Genomic DNA, 17,510 nt, shown 5'->3' on the forward strand with positions numbered 1-17,510 from the left:
TTTAGTTTATATACCACAATTTCCCTTTGGCTAGAAGATGTAGTGGGTATTTCATTGTTATTCCTTACTGTTTGTGTTTATTTATTTACCTTCGGTGAGTTAACTGCTGGCAAATGACACAAACAAGAAGCCAATATACCGAATACATACAGAAGGGCCCAAGAAAAAAAGATGGATATAGTGACGCTGGCACGAATAGAAAATAAATAAATATGGTTGGCATTGTCAGCGAATTGACTTGGGGCCACTATATATAACCTTAAGTGCGATAGATTTTCCACTGTCACCAACTGTCCACTGAATATTTTCCAGTTGTAGCTTCCTCATGTGTGTTGTCACCCCTCTCATAGCAGAAACAGCTATATATACAACTACAGTTCAGATATGCATACATTCGCTCCATATAAATACACATAAATGATTAGTTTTGGGCAAGTTGACGCAATGTGCTTGCCACATTTGCTACACGTTGCGCGTGTCAACTAGGCGTATGATTAATAATGTATTAATATGCGATATGTAATTAACATGTAAGCTGTTTGTGTGCTTTAATATCGCTGCTTAAAATGTTCAAGTTGGGTTTTACAAATTTCTAGTTCTATTAGTGACACATAAGGCACGCTTCCAAATATATAATATTAGGATAAGTTTAAACTTTATTGATTACTTAAAACTTTAGGAGTCCTGGTAAACTCATATTTTAATTGCAAACTTAGAAATTAAAAGGCACTAAACTATTTTTTTTAAAGATAATAAATCATCATGGAGGAAGTTTTGAGCTTGAGTACGCAACTATATATATTTATTCTAATTAATACCAATTATGGTAATTCATTATTTTTAGTGCAGTCAATTATACGGAATGCTGCTTTAAAATATTCACAGCGAAATCAATGACAATAATCTGCACTCACATTTCACTTTGACTTTTCCCTGACACACGTTGCATGGCTATAAGAGACAAGCATATTGTATACGAACTGTCACTCCATCTGTTTGCCCATATTTATATACAGTATCTGTGTCCGTATTTTGAAAAAAACGCCAGGAAACCAGTACTAAAAAAAACATCAAAAATAGAACCAGAAAAAAATACAAGTTCACTACAAACAGAACCAGCAAAAAAGATAAATGACAATTCACATAAAAAAATTTTCAATTAAAAGCGAAAAGTGCATTTTCATGTTGCACGTCAGTTTTCAGCTGACCACGGTTGTGTGGCTGCACTCATTCCTCATCGAGGTTCAACACTCAAAAAAAGTTGTTTTTCTTTCTTTTTTTGTTGTCTATTCGGGGAAGAGCGAGTAATATTCGGCGAACCTGGACGGACTACGTAGGCGTGGTTAGAAAGGCGCCTTATTGCTTGAGGTAAGGTCGAGCCATAATTTAAGCTGACAAGCATGACATGAAAATTCCCTTCGGAGAGCCTCTGCGGATAGTCGTAATCAGGCTAAAAACGAATGGTCACCATGTGTGCAAATGCCCCAAGTACCCAGAGCACCAGCTTGCTTCACTATTTGGTTAACTGTTGATCCATTGAGAGCAACGAGCTCATTGTAACGACTTTGTCGCTATTGTTAATTAACACATGCTCAACGAATCGCAAATTAATTGCAACACTCGTATCCCCACGAGTCTATATAATTCCCTTCAGTTGTAAAACCCAAAAACATGTTTGCTATTGGACGGCTTTTATTCTCTCGTAAGGCTATATAAATTATAAGACTATGTATAAATTAGGCCAGTAAAACAGCTTTGCTCGCGGTTGTATTTTTGTATATGTAATTAATAAATGTATGTACATGTGCTTATGTTCCATCCATTCTTAAAATGTTTATTCAAAGTTTTTTTTGTTGTATGAAAAATTCGGTTTCCACTGCATTTATAAGCATTTCCTTGCATTTAATGGCATCCTTTAAGAAACTCCTTTTTGCAATCAACAGTGCAAAAGCAATATTATCTTTCAAATACATATATCGTTTTAATATACCGAAAAAAAGACTAAAATTATTTCAAATACACGCTACAAATGCAAAATGTACTGCTTTGTGTTCCAAAGCTTTAAACCTTTTTGCTTATATCGAAAGTGTTCCACATGTTGATTTACCTGCATCTAGAGCTTCTTTACAACCAAATATTCTTTCCATTAGCATCACTGTTTATTTGATGGGGAGGCATCACCAGAGGACCCTTATTAGCTTTGATTAACAGTCTCGAATATTTTGTATCCTATGGAATATTTTTAATGTTATAGTACATCAATATACAAAATATAGCCCCTCGTATTAATTTGATTATAACCAAATAAAATACTACATTTATCACGAATGCTCGCAGGTTACTTTAAATTCAAACAAGTAAGAAAGTTACAGTCGAGTGTGCTCGACTGTGCGCTACCCGCTACCCATTTTTAATAAGGGCAATATATTGCGGTATTATTTTCAAAATATACCGAAACATCGTCTCGGCTGTTGACGCTGATCAAAAATATATATACTTTATAGGGTCGGAGATGCCTCCTTCTACCTGTTACATACATTTCCTGCCGGCACAAAGTTATAATACCCTTCTACCCTATGGGTAGCGGGTATAAAAATCACGCCACAAATTCATGGACATACATACAGGATGAAGAATTAAATATTCGCAGAGAAAATATCGCTCCTGCCATAACCCCTATTAGTAAATATAATATAAATCTGGAGTGAAAGCTTTGAAATTGTAAAGGGTGGGCAAACGAAAACAATGAATAGGCAGCCTGAAAAAGTCAAAAACATTTGAAAATTTGTGCAATTTGGCAAAATGTTGAGACTTTAAGACATGGGCCAACGATGAATTTATATGGGCAATCAAAAAAATAGAAAACCTTCATATTTTTCAAAATTTTAAAATTCTGAGATATTGGTAGACGTAAAAAAACATGAGGCTACCGATGCACTATGGGCAAAAAGTCCCGAATTGCGGCATTTTTACCATTTTGAAGATAGAAACATGAAACTTTGTACATATACCTAAAAAATAAAGATCGAATTTCGGATTTCTTCTTTTTTAAATTGGACCACGCCTTCCTTCCCGCCCACCTTACCATGAGGTTATAATTTTCTTCTATAATTTTTTTTTTTCCAAAAATTTGTTTTAAAATATTTTAATGTAATATATTGAATGAAATTAAACTAAATTTATTAAATTAATATATTTTTAGCAAATTCGCATTTTAAATTTAATTTGGATCTATGCAAAATTAAATCAAAAAATTATTAGAGCCCAATATTATGTTTTGTGACTCCACACCTTGGTGTCCAGTTAATAATTTATTCTTCACAAAGCTTTTCCTCCAACTCCAGGGAACTTTGCCCAAAAATTTCGAGTTCATTATCTCCGCCTTCTTCTACCTGATTATCATTATTGTCTACACATGCCCATGTTATTGGGGGCTCAATATCAGGAGATTTCAAAAGAGCTATAACATCTCTTGGTAGGCTTTTTAATAGTTTAATCTTTGGCGTTCCTTTAGATTTATAGTTGAAAGCAGTGGGTCAGAGGAATCCAATGCTCTATTAAACACATCTGATATGGTATTCAGGCGGCTGTTTTTCCTTGCATGAGAAAACATATCGAGTTTGTACAATTTTTTGCGCTCTTCTGACGCATTTTCACGGAGAGCCCCTAGAAGAAGTACGGAGGTTTCCATAATTTGGTGCCAATGTACTAGTACCTTATGCAAAATTTGAGATATTGGATACAACTTATTAGTATTAACGTATAAGTACATCAAGTACCTACTCTAAGTTTTGATGGGCATACCTCAAACTCACATTATGTAGCAATTAAAATTATATAAACACTTTTCAAAAGTCATGCAACAATAGCATTGACTTTTCTGTTTCATAGACTAGTTTAAATGCTAATTTTCATTTACGACCAGGCTTTTCGCGTGGAACATCATCTTAAGAAACTCCATTATGAACGAGGATGCAAGCCATTGCGCAGGCTTTTCTGTTGCATTTTCGTAAATTAGTGTTATTCAATCCGAAAAACTGAATAATCTTATCTTTTATTAAGATTTCCTGAACATCACTTAATTCATTTTCATTGATATTTTGCAAAACAAACTGCTTTGAAGCAGTTTGTTGGCGGTTGTTTTTGCTCCAAAAATCAAGCAACGTTGAAAAACAAGACGTAAATACAACTGCAACATTGCGTTTTGGCAAAAATGTTAATCACTATTTGATTGTTAACAGTTTGGTTAATAACATTCAGCTTTAATATTGCCTCTACCGGCCTAGACGCACAAGTTACACTCCACAGAAACAAAAATACATTTGTTATCAGGGACCTAAAAATATACTAACAACACATTGCATGATTGGTTAATATATCACATGTACTAAAAATTTAGTGCCAATAATTAATATTACATACCTTAACGATTAAATTCCATATTCAAGCTTTTTTGTTTGATTTAATATTTGAATATAAAATTGACAGAAAAAATCACAAATTTTCTCGCCAATTTTTTTTTTTAGAGGGTCCAGACCATAGTCTTTAAATATGGACGAATAACAAATTACCAACGAAGTCTAAAATTTTTTAAAAATATGTTTCAGTATTCTTGAAGTATTCTAATTCAAAAAATAAAGTCAATTTAATGATACCGAACACCAAAAAAATGTAAAAATGCCGCACTTTGCGACTTTTTGCCCATAGTGCGATGTACAGTTTTATTTTTCATAATTTCGTGGTGAGGGCAATCATTTGCGACCGATTTTAAATAAAAATTTCAAAATTTTGAAGAAGGCATTTTTTTTATACTAAAAGATGGGCAAACGATTTTCAAGCAATTTTCATAGACAAATTTTAAAAAGAAAAATTTTTTAATTTTTGAAAAAAAAAATTTGTTTTAATTTTAAAACTGAGGGTGGGCAAAAAGAAAAATGTTCATGGGTAAACATGGGCAAACGATTTCAAACAACGGGCACCATCTTTTTTTTGATTACCTCAATTAATTCACTGGACCCAGATTCTCTGAGCTATTCAGTGTAACCTTTTTATACAAGATCGAGTACATTAAATTGATTCTTCGGTGCTATTAAGTCAAAGCAAACAGAAATTTTAGTTCTTTTTCATTTCACGCAACACTATTAAGCTGACAAACCGCATTTCGAATACTTACAATTTAAACTGATTACCACTCAAAAAATCATCCAATTTCGTTATAATGAAAGTGCTGTTTTTCTCAGAGAAAAACAAAGCAAACGCATCACTGGCCAATTTTATCCTCTTCATATAGCTTATTGTTTGTAATAATGGCATCCAACGACCCATTTTCTTTAACGTGCTTGCTATCAGAGTTCTAAAAGAAAAGCCATCATCGTTAGCCATACTTACTAGCATCAGAGGCAACAGTGGATGCTCTCATTCCCCTAGTAATGGGAAAATGCTTCAATACTGTTTGAAATCAATTTGAATGATGAACTGGAAGGGCAAAAGTGGCGACACTTAGATCTGCGGTGTAGACTCTGCACCAAATATGCTAATACACGACTCTCTTTGATTCCCTCTCTCTTTTCTTATACAGAGTTTATACACAGCAGCGTACGCTATATCGAAATGTCAAATACGCATCTACAGAGCGTTGATGACGAAACATTCCAAGGATTGCGATTGAAGACACTAAAGCTAATCGACAATGAGCTGCAAGATATATCCGAGCGCAGTTTCAGGTGAGTAAATAGTTATATCAGATAGTGACCCAAAATTGGAATGTTATTTACGATTAGGGCCATCACAAAAACTCTGCATAAAACTGCAGATTTTGCAAGTCTATGAGGTCCTACCATAGGCAAGTTTTTATCGTTTGCTTTCGCAGCGGGTGCCGTTGTGTTTGTGGTGTTTTCAAGTGCTTTGTACGCGCATATTCGAATACACTTGTATATAGTATGTACATACATATTACAACATAAAACTGCAAGTTGTAAAAAAGGAGTAAAATTAAGTTTAACAAGCAACTGGCAAAGGATCGCTGCGCACTATGTAAAGGGTTGTACAGTTGGAAGTGTTTCATGCGGCACTCACTCTGAAAATGCAGGCAGGAAATGCAAACTCACATACATTCGTAAATACAATCCAGCACAACATACACATCGAGGTAAAGGGAAAAGTTTCAAGCGCTATTCTTTATACCCTGTGAACATTGAAAATGTGTAAAAAGGGTTATATAGTTTGGGGAACCTGTCCATTTCTACGTATTTTTCTGTATGGGGTATCTCAAATCTCTATGTTACTATGACAATTACCATTTATATTCTATACTCTTTTTATGGGCATAACGACTTGGTTGCAATATGAAGTATGCGAAGTATGAGCATTTTACACTCTCTTTGGGTCTATCAACTATAAAATATAATAAATCCACAATCTCATAGATAACAGACTACAAATTAACGATTTTAAATCCTAATCCTAATCTATTCGACCCTGGGTTTATTCCATATGTATTTTGTTTGTATGTATATGTTTATTCCATATGTATGTATATTTAAAAATATTAGAATAATTAATGTCACATATGCAGTAGAATACTAAACGCCAGTTTACTCATGACTGAGCTCTCCGCTATTCCCAATTAATTCTTCCATCTCTTTTGCCAAATGTTGATTCTCTGACCCTTAAGGTATACTCTGTATGTTCGTTGGGATACCTTATAGGTATATACAGATACAGATTTCATATTTTGGACATTTATTATAGTTGCACGCAGATTAAGAAATTATTTTATATTTCAAAAACCTGCTAGAGCTATCAGGTCTTAAAAGCTTTAGCCGAACTATATTGCATTAATTGAAGCGGGTATCTCACTGTCGAGCTTACTACTACTACTGAACTTGTTTTAAATTGCAAAAATTTGTTAACAAGCACAAAGAACCGACGAATCCCGCCGTATTTTATGTTCTGCCTATACAGAGTCAACCACCTACCGCAAAACCAGGAACCGAATCCCAGTCATATATGTACATATGTTTTCGTTTGCACATTTCCCAGTTTTTAAGATCCCCACAGAAAAGTAAATAGATATTCTGTATGACAAAGGTTAAAGATAGGAACTGGATTGTTCAGCGGGGATGTAAGTATTCGCATTATACAAACTTTCTCATTAAATGAACGTATTTTAACTTAAATCAAACATATTATTGTGCGAAATCTTCCCAAATATTACAAAGAACACGAGGTAAATGATTCAGTGATCTGAATATAGTCAACGACTTATCAATTTACAAAAATAATGAATAAGAATTATGCATATGACAACGACAAGAAAGTAATCTGCACAAAACTGGAATTTAAATCAGACTTGAACGAATACTTTTTGTTTGTTTATTTGTCACCTGATCTTAAAACTATTGCTAGATTCTTTACAAATATTTACCTTGACAGGGTCTTAGATTTATCGGTAGTGCGCTTTTATCCTTCATGGTGTTTTGTTTTCGGACTTGGATTATTTTTTTGCGATATTGATTATGGCTTCATTAAATATCTGCGCCACAATTTGTTTTCCATTGAATAAACTATAGGACAGTCCCCAAATGCTAGGATGTTCATTGCGTCACAATTAATCTCAGGGTGTGATATCAAACTTCACAATTTGTAGGTGTCTTTTAATACATGAAAATATTACTATTTTGACAATTGGTAATAAATTTGTGAGTTTACTTTGTTTTTATATTAGTATTTTGTGTTTTACAGCTGAAAAACCTTTTTTTGCAAATGTAGTTATCTCTTATAGTATATCTTTTATTTTCATTATATAACTACACAGCTTTACAAAACAATTACAAAACTGCAGTCGAGTTGACTCGACCCGCTACACACTTTCAATAAAAACAAAATATCATAATTCATAAATTCAAAATATACCATAAAATGCAAAATATACCAGATTGTGAGATTTTTCTTCTTAAAAAAGTATTTCTTAAATAACTTCTGCAATTTTTATTTATAGTTATTATAGTTATAGACTCCAGCTTCAAATTTAACTTGTTATTTTAATTTTATCGATTAGCGGGAAGCGGGCGTGGCTAAAAGTTGAAATAATCTTGACGCAGATCAAGTTTGTTTCTAAATTTTGCCACGCCCACTTCCGCCCCACAAATCGTCAAAAATAGAATTACTAGTGTAATTTTAAAGATAGTGTCGATAGTGGTATATGCAATAATAACTAAATTATTATTTTTTTTTTATGGGCAATCTGGTATATTTTGCACTTTATAGTATACATTGAGTGAAGTAACATATCAATATACCAAATAATTGATCATTTTTTAAAAGGATTTTTGTGGTATAATATTTTTGGTTTATTTTGAGAAATATACCGCAATATTTTACTTTTATTGAAAATGGGTAACGGGTATCTCACAGTAGAGCCCACTCGACGGTAGCTTTCTTACTTGTTTTTTTTTGTAAGAATTGCAAGAAATTTCAAATGATTGCCATCGCTATCTCACTTTTTTCGATCAATATTCCAAAATATTACCCAAGATACGCTTTTTCGGGACCATTGTCACATTCTTGATGATGCGATCTCATCAGCCATGTCTCGTCGACATACAGCCGCTTATGAAATGGTTCGGCGGAAGATTATATACTTCAGAAATGTTCAATGATCGCGTAAGAAAGAGTGATGTATAGCAGCAATTAATAAACCAACCGACAACTAAATGCGTTGATATACCTCAACGAATAAAGTTGGCAAGATGAGTTACAAAATTTAGATTGCGATATATGGTTGAATTTCTGTCGCACGAGTAATAAACGTAGCAACAATAAAGAAGAAGAACAGTGTAGTTAAATAGAGGAGTCTTGAGCTTGTTTGCACAACCTCGTGGTTTTCATAATTGAGGTCGTTCTTCTCTTCTCCATCGTCTAACATAAATGTAGTTTGTGTGCTTGTGGGTTTTAGGTCGTAAATGTATGTAAATACGTATGTATTAATGGAATTCAAAAATAATAGCAAGGGACGCATATTCGGTGTGGGGTGCACGGACCGTCGTCAGGTCTGTGGTGCGTTAATTAAGTTTAAATATTTGTTTAATCTGTTGTGGGCAGGATATGTCAAAAGGCATGCAATAACCACATTGTCGGGACTGTTGAGGGCAATTTAAGCACACTACAGAACTTTTAAAGTTTAACCTAACTTTTACAATTAAAATTGTTACTTTTATTTATATTCAACATCAAATTACATATTATATGTACATATCTAAATCATACATTATTCAATTATAGCACGATGACTTATTCGCTTATGACGCTGGACATATCGGGCAATAAGATGCAAAAGTTACCATTGCAAGCTTTACAAAAGCTGCATTCACTCACTCGACTAGTCGCCCAACGGTAAGCCATTCTTGCTAGTTTCTAAAAAACCAATTAGTGAAAGTAATTACTTATTTTAATATGTAAAATATAAATAGGTTATTACTATGAAGTTATATACAACGTTATCCCAAAAAAACTATATGTAATATAATTAAAACAAGTAAGAAAGCTACAGTCGAAAGTACTTGTATTGTTCAATACCCGTTACCTAATTCTAATAAATGCAAACCGCTGCATTATTATTTTAAAAATATATTGAATTAATATACCAGCAAATGTTAAAATATTTTTAAATATTACTAAAATTTATTTATTTGCAAACATTTACAATCCGTTGCACATTGGGATGAAATGCCTTTATTTTGGCCAAAACCTAAAAAGTTCATGTTAATATATCAATAATGTTACAATTATTTCAAGCTTAGAAATGTCCCTAGACATCGAAAATATTTAATTGGTATTTTATTGTGCAGCCCTCGACTTTCACCAGCCGTTGAAAGTCAGCTGTTCTTGCTACGTGGTGCGTGCAAGCTTGCTGACTAGTCAAGTTTCTTAATTTTGGCGTTCTCGTATTTTTAAACAGTTTGACCAATTAAAATACCTTAAAAATATTTGTATAAGTGTTTAATTATATGTGCTTTTGTGTTGTCATGTTTTTAATGAAATACGTAAGTAGTAGTTTTGTTGGTTCTAACCTTAAAATATTTATGTTTCGTGGAGCATATCTAGCAAGATACAACAGGATTCAAATAACAACTTATGTGGTAGTATGAGTTATTATGTGTATATTCAGATAGCATTTAAATAATTTGCGGGAACTTGCGGGAGGGTTAAATATTTCAATAGATACAAGGAAGGATTTTATTCGTCAAGGTGACTTACTAAAAATTTGGCTGGATACAAATCGCAATTTCAACGCCTCTTTTGACTGGGTAATTCCAAATGATTTTCGGGAAAATGATTTAGAGGTGATTAAAAACAAAAAAATATAAAAAATAAAAACTAAAAAAAAAAATAAATAAAAAAAATGAAGAAAATGCGAAAGTTTCAACTTTCTAGCTTTAAAATTACGGTTGTGGCCAAAATAAAGGCATTTCATCCCAATGTGCGTTGTTTGAACAAAAATCTTCTTATTACGACTTAAAGCTAACATGTGTGTGTGTGGCTCTATGCGTGTGTTAGTGTATTTATGCTGTGTCTTCATATCACAAATTATATATATATATATATATATATAGTAGATTCCGGTTATAGCGACTTTCAAGGGACCGACGATTTTACGTCGTTATATCCGGAAGACGCACTAACCGAAAGGAGCAAAATTAAGTTTTGTTTTGATTTTTTTTATGGTTGCCATGTTCGTAATAGGGTTTTAAGATAAAACAAATTAATTTTTAAACAAAACAAAAAAAATGTATACATTTTATTTAATATCATCGTTTTTCCATAATAATTCGTATACCTGCATGTTCCTTAGCATAGGCTAAGGCGTCAGCTAAAACTAACAGAGAGTAGTGAGAATGTAAGAACCTTCCTGTCGCTCCTACGCACCCAACAAGAGTGTCAATCACTGTTAAATACATACATTTCTAACAGCGTCGTTTGATGCTTAAATTTTTCGGCATTATTTCGCTGATTTTTTTTTTTCGTCGCAATATCCGGTTGAATTCTGAAAAATTTCGTCGGTATAAGCGGTTAGTCGCTAAAAGCGGAGACGTTCTAAGCGGAGGTCCTTTCATATAAGTTTGTATGGGGACCAACCAAGCCATCGAGTTTTCGTCGTAATAACCGATCGGACACTATAAGCGGAGTCGTTATAACCGGATTCTACTGTATATACAGTGGCGTGCAAGACTGAGTACATGTTTGCAACTACTGACTTTGGGTTTGCATAAAAAAGTTATTAGTGAAGTAAATGAGCCCAAATTTTTTGTGATTATTCTTTGAATATTTATTAACAAAATCTTATACAAAATATACCAAAAAAGACTAATTGATTTATTTAAGAAATAAAAAACAAAAAAACTCGCATGTACTCAGTTATGCTCATTTTGAACAATTTTCAACAAACGCTTTTTTTTAATACTTGGTCCAAAGACCGATATTTGTAATTGTGATATTTATTCATTCTGGTATATTTTCTACCAAATTTGGTATTATTTATTTTAGAATAGCTCTCCATTCTTGCTGGACTCGTTGCTGCATCTTGCGCTAGCTTGCTGGTACTGATTCGTAGAGTCCAATCATCTTCTCATTATCGACCACAAATTTTCGATCGGATTTGGATCAGGACTCTGTGCTGCTGTGCTCCTTTACCTTAAAATGTTGTTTTGCGATCCATACTTTGAAGATTTTGGACGTGTGTTTTGGATCTCCATCTTAATGAAATGTGATGTCACTCTCCTTATATGCACATTTGTCAACAAAATCGCAAAGATGGGTTTGCAAAATATCTAGAAAGTCTTCCTTTTGCCTAGTATCATCTATTTTCATAATTGGTCCAACGCTCCACCAAGTAGAACAGCTACAGACCTGTCATTACATTTCCTCCTCAGTGTTTCGCAGTTCCTTGTACGTGGCCTATCTGCAGCGACTCCTCAGGCTTCTTCCAACAATATTGTTTACAATCCGACTGGAATCGATTCAATTTCGTTCCATCAGACCATATAACTATTTTCTAGTCGTCCAGTTCCAAAGTATTATACCCTTCTACCTTATGGGTAAAGCTTAGCGCATATATTTATCATTATATTATAGTGTGAACTTCGTTTCGGTTTCACCTAGAAAACTATCGCATAACTGAAAAATATACCGAACAATGTTTTAATAGATTTGTCCTCTGTGCTATTGGAATACGTTTAGCAGCCGTTTATATGCATTGTATGTTTACAGACCTTTGTTATTTACATTACTATGCAAAGTATTATGCTAAATGGAATTATTATGTTAATATATGTATTTACAATGCATGATCAGCCTTGTCCTGATACAGTTGTTTATTTTTATATAAATAACTTTCTTTATTCGCAGCAATTACATTACTTCCTTGGATGGCAACTGGGAAGCCCAATATGATACTTTGCGTTCGCTACATCTTGCTGGCAACGACATAACGGAAGTCACACCTGCTGGAAGTCTAGACTTAGTATCAAATAGTGGCGATAACAGTACACAGCCATCAAGCTTGACAGTGCTGCAAACTCGGTTGGATACAAGCAACACTGTATATCCAGCAATTTCTACGACTCTAGATCGATCAGGGACTCGTACCTTTGATCAGCTGCAGAAATTGCTTTGGCTAGACTTGTCCAACAATCGTATAATGCACGTTTCTTCAAATTATATGCCACGTTCGCTGGTAACTATGGATCTATCCAGCAATCTATTAAGTGTTTTTCCTCAACAATTATTCGAGCGGTTGCCAGAATTACGCATTGTGAGTCTGCGGGATAATTTGCTACGAAGCTTACAGTGGAAGGAAATACCGGGGCACCCATTACGCATGCATTTAGAAAAGTTAGATCTCGGACAAAATTGCATTGAGAGCTTGGAATCGGATTACTTTCACCAAAACTATTCAGATGTTCACATTCGGGCACTTAACATGGAACAAAATTATGTCGCCGAGGTGCCGGCTAGAGTATTTCAAAACACTGGTATTGTGCATCTCGTGCTAGCATTTAATGTTATTGGACGTGTCCATCCCGCAGCATTTGATGGTCTAACTGATACATTAGAATACTTGGATTTGGAACGTAATCGGCTCATCACTGTACCTGTTTCTATATCCGTGCTGCATCGGCTCAGATATTTGTATCTGACTTCTAATCAGATCAATCAATTAACCAACTTGCCATCGTATACGGATAATTTGAAAGTTTTAAGCCTCAGTGGTAATAACTTTACAATGATACCAGTATTAGGGCTGAAAAATTATACGCAATTATCTTACTTAAATATGGGCTACAACTCTATAACTGATATTCCAGAAGGCATCTTTGCTGTCGATGGCTGGGGTGCAAATCTGCAGACAATTCTTTTGCGAAACAACAAGATCACTCACATTCATCTGGGATCATTTTCAGGTTTGGAACGATTACAAGAGATCAGTCTAAGCTTCAATGACATAACTATTCATCATCCATTGGTTTTTGAGAATGTTTCTCATACACTTAAGATTCTGGAACTCTCTTTTGCGGTTTTTCCAGCAAGAAGCTTTGAATCTTTGGATCCGTTAGCTGCCCTCCAGCCACTGACACAGCTTATTTGGCTTGGTCTCGATAACAACAATCTTAAGACAATTTCAAATGAAAGTTTTGCTCGCATGCGAGAACTAAGCTATATCAATTTAAGTTTTAATCAACTTAAGACATTGCCGCGTGGGCTCTTTCTACCAGATATTCACAGCCATATAGTTGAGATTGAACTTTCGTACAATGTACTGGAACATTTGGAGTCACAGACTTTTTACAACTTGGGAGATTTACAAACCCTCAATCTACAGTCTAATAGACTGCGCAGCATAGCCCGGCATGCCTTTCACAACATGGAGTTCCTACGATACATCGACCTGTCCCACAATCGTCTTAATAATATATCTCACTCTGCCTTCGCCGTTCTACCAAATCTGGCTGCTCTAGATGTCATGTATAACCAGCTGTGTTCGTTTTCATTGAAGTCCTTTCACTATGTATCCAATGCAACGACACCTTTGAGACTTAATGCAAGTCACAATCACATCTCCATCTTTGATGATGAGCTCAGCAGTTACATGTATATATATCAAGTGGATATCAGTCATAATCATGTGTCTAAGTCGGATAGCTTTACTAATCTAGCGAATACACTACGCTTCCTCAATATGGCACACAATGCCTTAGGCACCTTGCAGAGCCACGCCTTTGGGGACTTGGAGTTTCTAGAGATACTAAACATATCATACAATAATCTAAGTTCGCTACGCCGACGCAGTTTTCAGGGCTTAAACAGTCTACAGGAGCTCGATCTAAGCCACAATCAACTTGATCAGTTGCAAGTGGAACAGTTCTCTAATCTCCGTAAGCTGCGTGTTTTGCGCATCTCTTCAAACCGATTACGTGCGCTGCCTCGAGAGGTATTTATGAATACTCGACTGGAGTTTCTTGATATATCCGAAAATCAGCTTAGCGTTTGGCCTGTACCAGCGTTTACAGACATCGGTTTTACTTTGAGATCCATACAGATGTCGCGAAACAATTTGGAGTACTTGGATGCTTCCATGTTTGTCAACTCACAGTTCCTGTATGATATTTCTTTGGCTCGCAATCGCATCACAATTCTGCCAGATAATACTTTCAGTTTTCTAAATAATCTGACTAATCTGGATCTCTCGGAGAATCCCCTAGTTACCACCAATTTGCGTGAGGTATTTGTGCACACGCCTCGAGTTCGAAAATTGAGTCTTCGTCATATGGGGCTCTACGTTTTGCCACCGCTGAAGCTACCTCTCCTGTCATACTTGGATGTCAGTGGCAACTATTTACAAGAACTGTCACCAATGGGAGTCCTCCGACATCTGCGTCATGTGAATATCTCCTACAACAAAATCGTTAATGCCAGTTGTGCCATTGATCATTTGCCTTCCTCGGTGAGAGTCCTCGATGTGGCCCACAATCCACTAAGACGCATCACTCTGCAGGATTTATCAAGTCTGCGTCATCTGTCCGAGCTTAATCTGCTGGATGTAAAGATAACCAATCCACAAACATTCTCCAAGCTGCGATCACTTCGAAAGCTGCACGTCAGCGCGCATGGAAATCTGGGCGAAATTGTGTCTAGGTTGCCTGGTCTTCAAGTTCTACGGGTGCATTGTCTGGAGCCAAATATTGGAGGACAGCTCTTGGCCAAATTGACGAACAATACCAAACTGCAACTGGTGGAGCTCTATGGGAACAATGTGCAAACGATTTTTCCTGATGCGTTTGCGGGACTCTCGCGTAATCAGAGAATCCAAGTGAAGATCTCGCACACAAGAATTTCGGATCTACCTCCAGGAATATTCCATACCCTTCGGGAGGTGCCTCACCTTTCTATTGATATATCCCATAACCGCATCAATGCCTTAGCCGCTGATAGCTTCTATCCGAACAAAAGTTATTGGGATATGGTGGGCACACGCAGCATTATGGGTGGACTTATCACTTCTCATAATCCTCTCGACTGCGAGTGTGGGTTGGTTTGGTTCGGACATTGGTTACGTCGCTGGTTGCGCGAATCGGCACAAATCAAAGTAATTCAGAAAGATGACCTTAAGCGAATGGTCCAGGTGAGTAGGAAAATAGTTTCATTTATATAGTACACATTTTTATTATACTTTTCAATTTTTTTTTATTTATTTGCCAAAAGTTACCCCTATCGACTGCCGATATGCGAGTAAGCTTTTCTATATTCTTTAAGAAATACTTTTTGTTTCTTCATTAATTTTTATAGAATATGCAAAATATTTATTTTAACTATACTCTAATGTTCTAACTCTCACCCTTCACAGAAAGCCCGTGCCAATACTTGTCGTGATCCTTCTTCGGGTCATCATCTACCCATTCTGGAGATCTTTCCCGAAGACCTGCTCTGTCAGGCTAGCGCATTAAGCAGCTCAGGACAGCGCATTTTTCATTTCATTTTTTCATTTACATTGTCACTTTCTTTGTTCATCATAATTCTTTGATGTGCCCCATAGATACTGGACTTGGCGAAGTAAGTCTTACTTTGGCTGCCTTGAACTGAATGATAACGAAGAATGAAAATGTAAATGATAATGTAAATAAAATTCAGCATAATATTAATTGCACTTGGAATTAGATTATGAACCCTTACAATAAAAAAAAAACAGCAAATCGGTTTATGTCCACTCGTAGTTATAAGTTATATGATGTAAGTTATATAATGTCATATGTATAGGGATGCAAAAAATTGAGATCCATAAATTATGGCCGCAGGTAGAAAACGCATTGCGATGTTTCGATAAATTACGGTATCTAAGATATTTTAATATTTAGTGGCATAAGAATGATGCGATCAAGCGGATACATCTGCATATCCTTTGATTCAAGTCACATAATACATTTAAGTGAACAATAAATTTCATATTTTTTCAGCATTGAAGAATTATTTCTTTGAAAATTAAGTCGACGTTGCCAAACTTCTTAAAATATGTATATATATTATTATTATTATTATTATTATTATTTTTATTATTATTATTATTATTATTATTATTATTATTATTATTATTATTATTATTATTATTATTATTATTATTATTAATATTTTTATTATTATTGTTTAAATTTTACAATTATCATATATTAAGATATTCATTATCATAAACAATATTGCCATCCGAAGGAATGTTGACGTAAATACATTTGCGTTTGAAATTATCTATTGCCTATCAAATGCACCAAATCCTATAGAATAAATATAATAATATTTATTTTGTAAATTTAGTTCAATCTCGACAACGACAACTCTTTTCGTCCTCCCTATTCGCCTCACAAACGTTGACCAATTAACTGTTAGCGTGTCGGAGAATCGATTACACACAAATACATACATATAATATTAACTAATGAATATTTAGTAATTTTATTCAACTCCCTCGCATGGCGCTGTGTCTTCGCCAACTAAAGGGTAATATAATGCAATTGAATTTAATACAATTTTGTATATACATACATGCATACATACATCAGTGGACATATAATGCTTCCTAATAACTGACTCATACACATAGAACAACACACTTGGTAAACACATTTAGAATATACACACATAGTTAAAAATCACGTATAGTATGAATCAATAGAATTATTAGACGAATAAAATATTAAGAAAGTTTATTTTTTAAAGCTGAAACGATTCTTGATACGAAAATGATATACATATATTATTGCAACGCAGAAGCAGGCCAATAAGTATAAATAAATATATAATGAAATATAATTATAATATAATATTGATATGCAAATGATATGAGTGATCAATTGGATAGCAGCTGTAATGGTTTTTTAATGAACGTAGAGTACACATAATGCACAACTAATTACTTGTACTACTAAAATACAGAAGTGCAAATGATAAAGGATTCTCTTTTTAAT

The 17,510-nt window shown here is 34.5% G+C and overlaps 1 protein-coding gene and 1 long non-coding RNA gene across 6 annotated transcripts in view; one reads left to right on the forward strand and one right to left on the reverse strand.

Annotated features, from left to right (window-relative positions):
• The window catches only part of LOC132796444 (chaoptin), a 60,367-nt gene extending 44,093 nt beyond the window's left edge, over positions 1-16,274 (forward strand). For 3 of the 4 annotated variants that reach the window (XM_060807635.1, XM_060807626.1, XM_060807620.1), the window contains exons 3-7: positions 5,579-5,723; positions 9,283-9,393; positions 12,406-15,679; positions 15,760-15,786; positions 15,902-16,274. In XM_060807635.1, the coding sequence (XP_060663618.1) occupies positions 5,579-5,723; positions 9,283-9,393; positions 12,406-15,679; positions 15,760-15,786; positions 15,902-16,078 (3,734 nt within the window). In that variant the 3' untranslated portion in view covers positions 16,079-16,274. The remainder of the gene's footprint in view (positions 1-5,578; positions 5,724-9,282; positions 9,394-12,405; positions 15,680-15,759; positions 15,787-15,901) is intronic. The other variant, XM_060807643.1, reaches the window with a different exon arrangement.
• On the reverse strand, positions 1,751-7,722 carry LOC132796470 (uncharacterized). Of its 2 annotated transcripts, none has more exons than XR_009633559.1 (3): positions 7,427-7,721; positions 2,108-2,229; positions 1,751-1,960 (listed from the first exon to the last, which is right to left on the reverse strand). It is a non-coding gene; the product is annotated as an uncharacterized LOC132796470 (long non-coding RNA). The 2 variants fall into 2 exon arrangements; XR_009633561.1 differs by lacking the exon at positions 1,751-1,960 and adding an exon at positions 1,986-2,001 and having other exon boundaries at positions 7,427-7,722.
• Positions 16,275-17,510: the final 1,236 nt, after the last annotated feature.

This window comes from Drosophila nasuta, chromosome 2L, assembly GCF_023558535.2.
Source record: "Drosophila nasuta strain 15112-1781.00 chromosome 2L, ASM2355853v1, whole genome shotgun sequence".
NCBI lineage: Eukaryota > Metazoa > Arthropoda > Insecta > Diptera > Drosophilidae > Drosophila > Drosophila nasuta.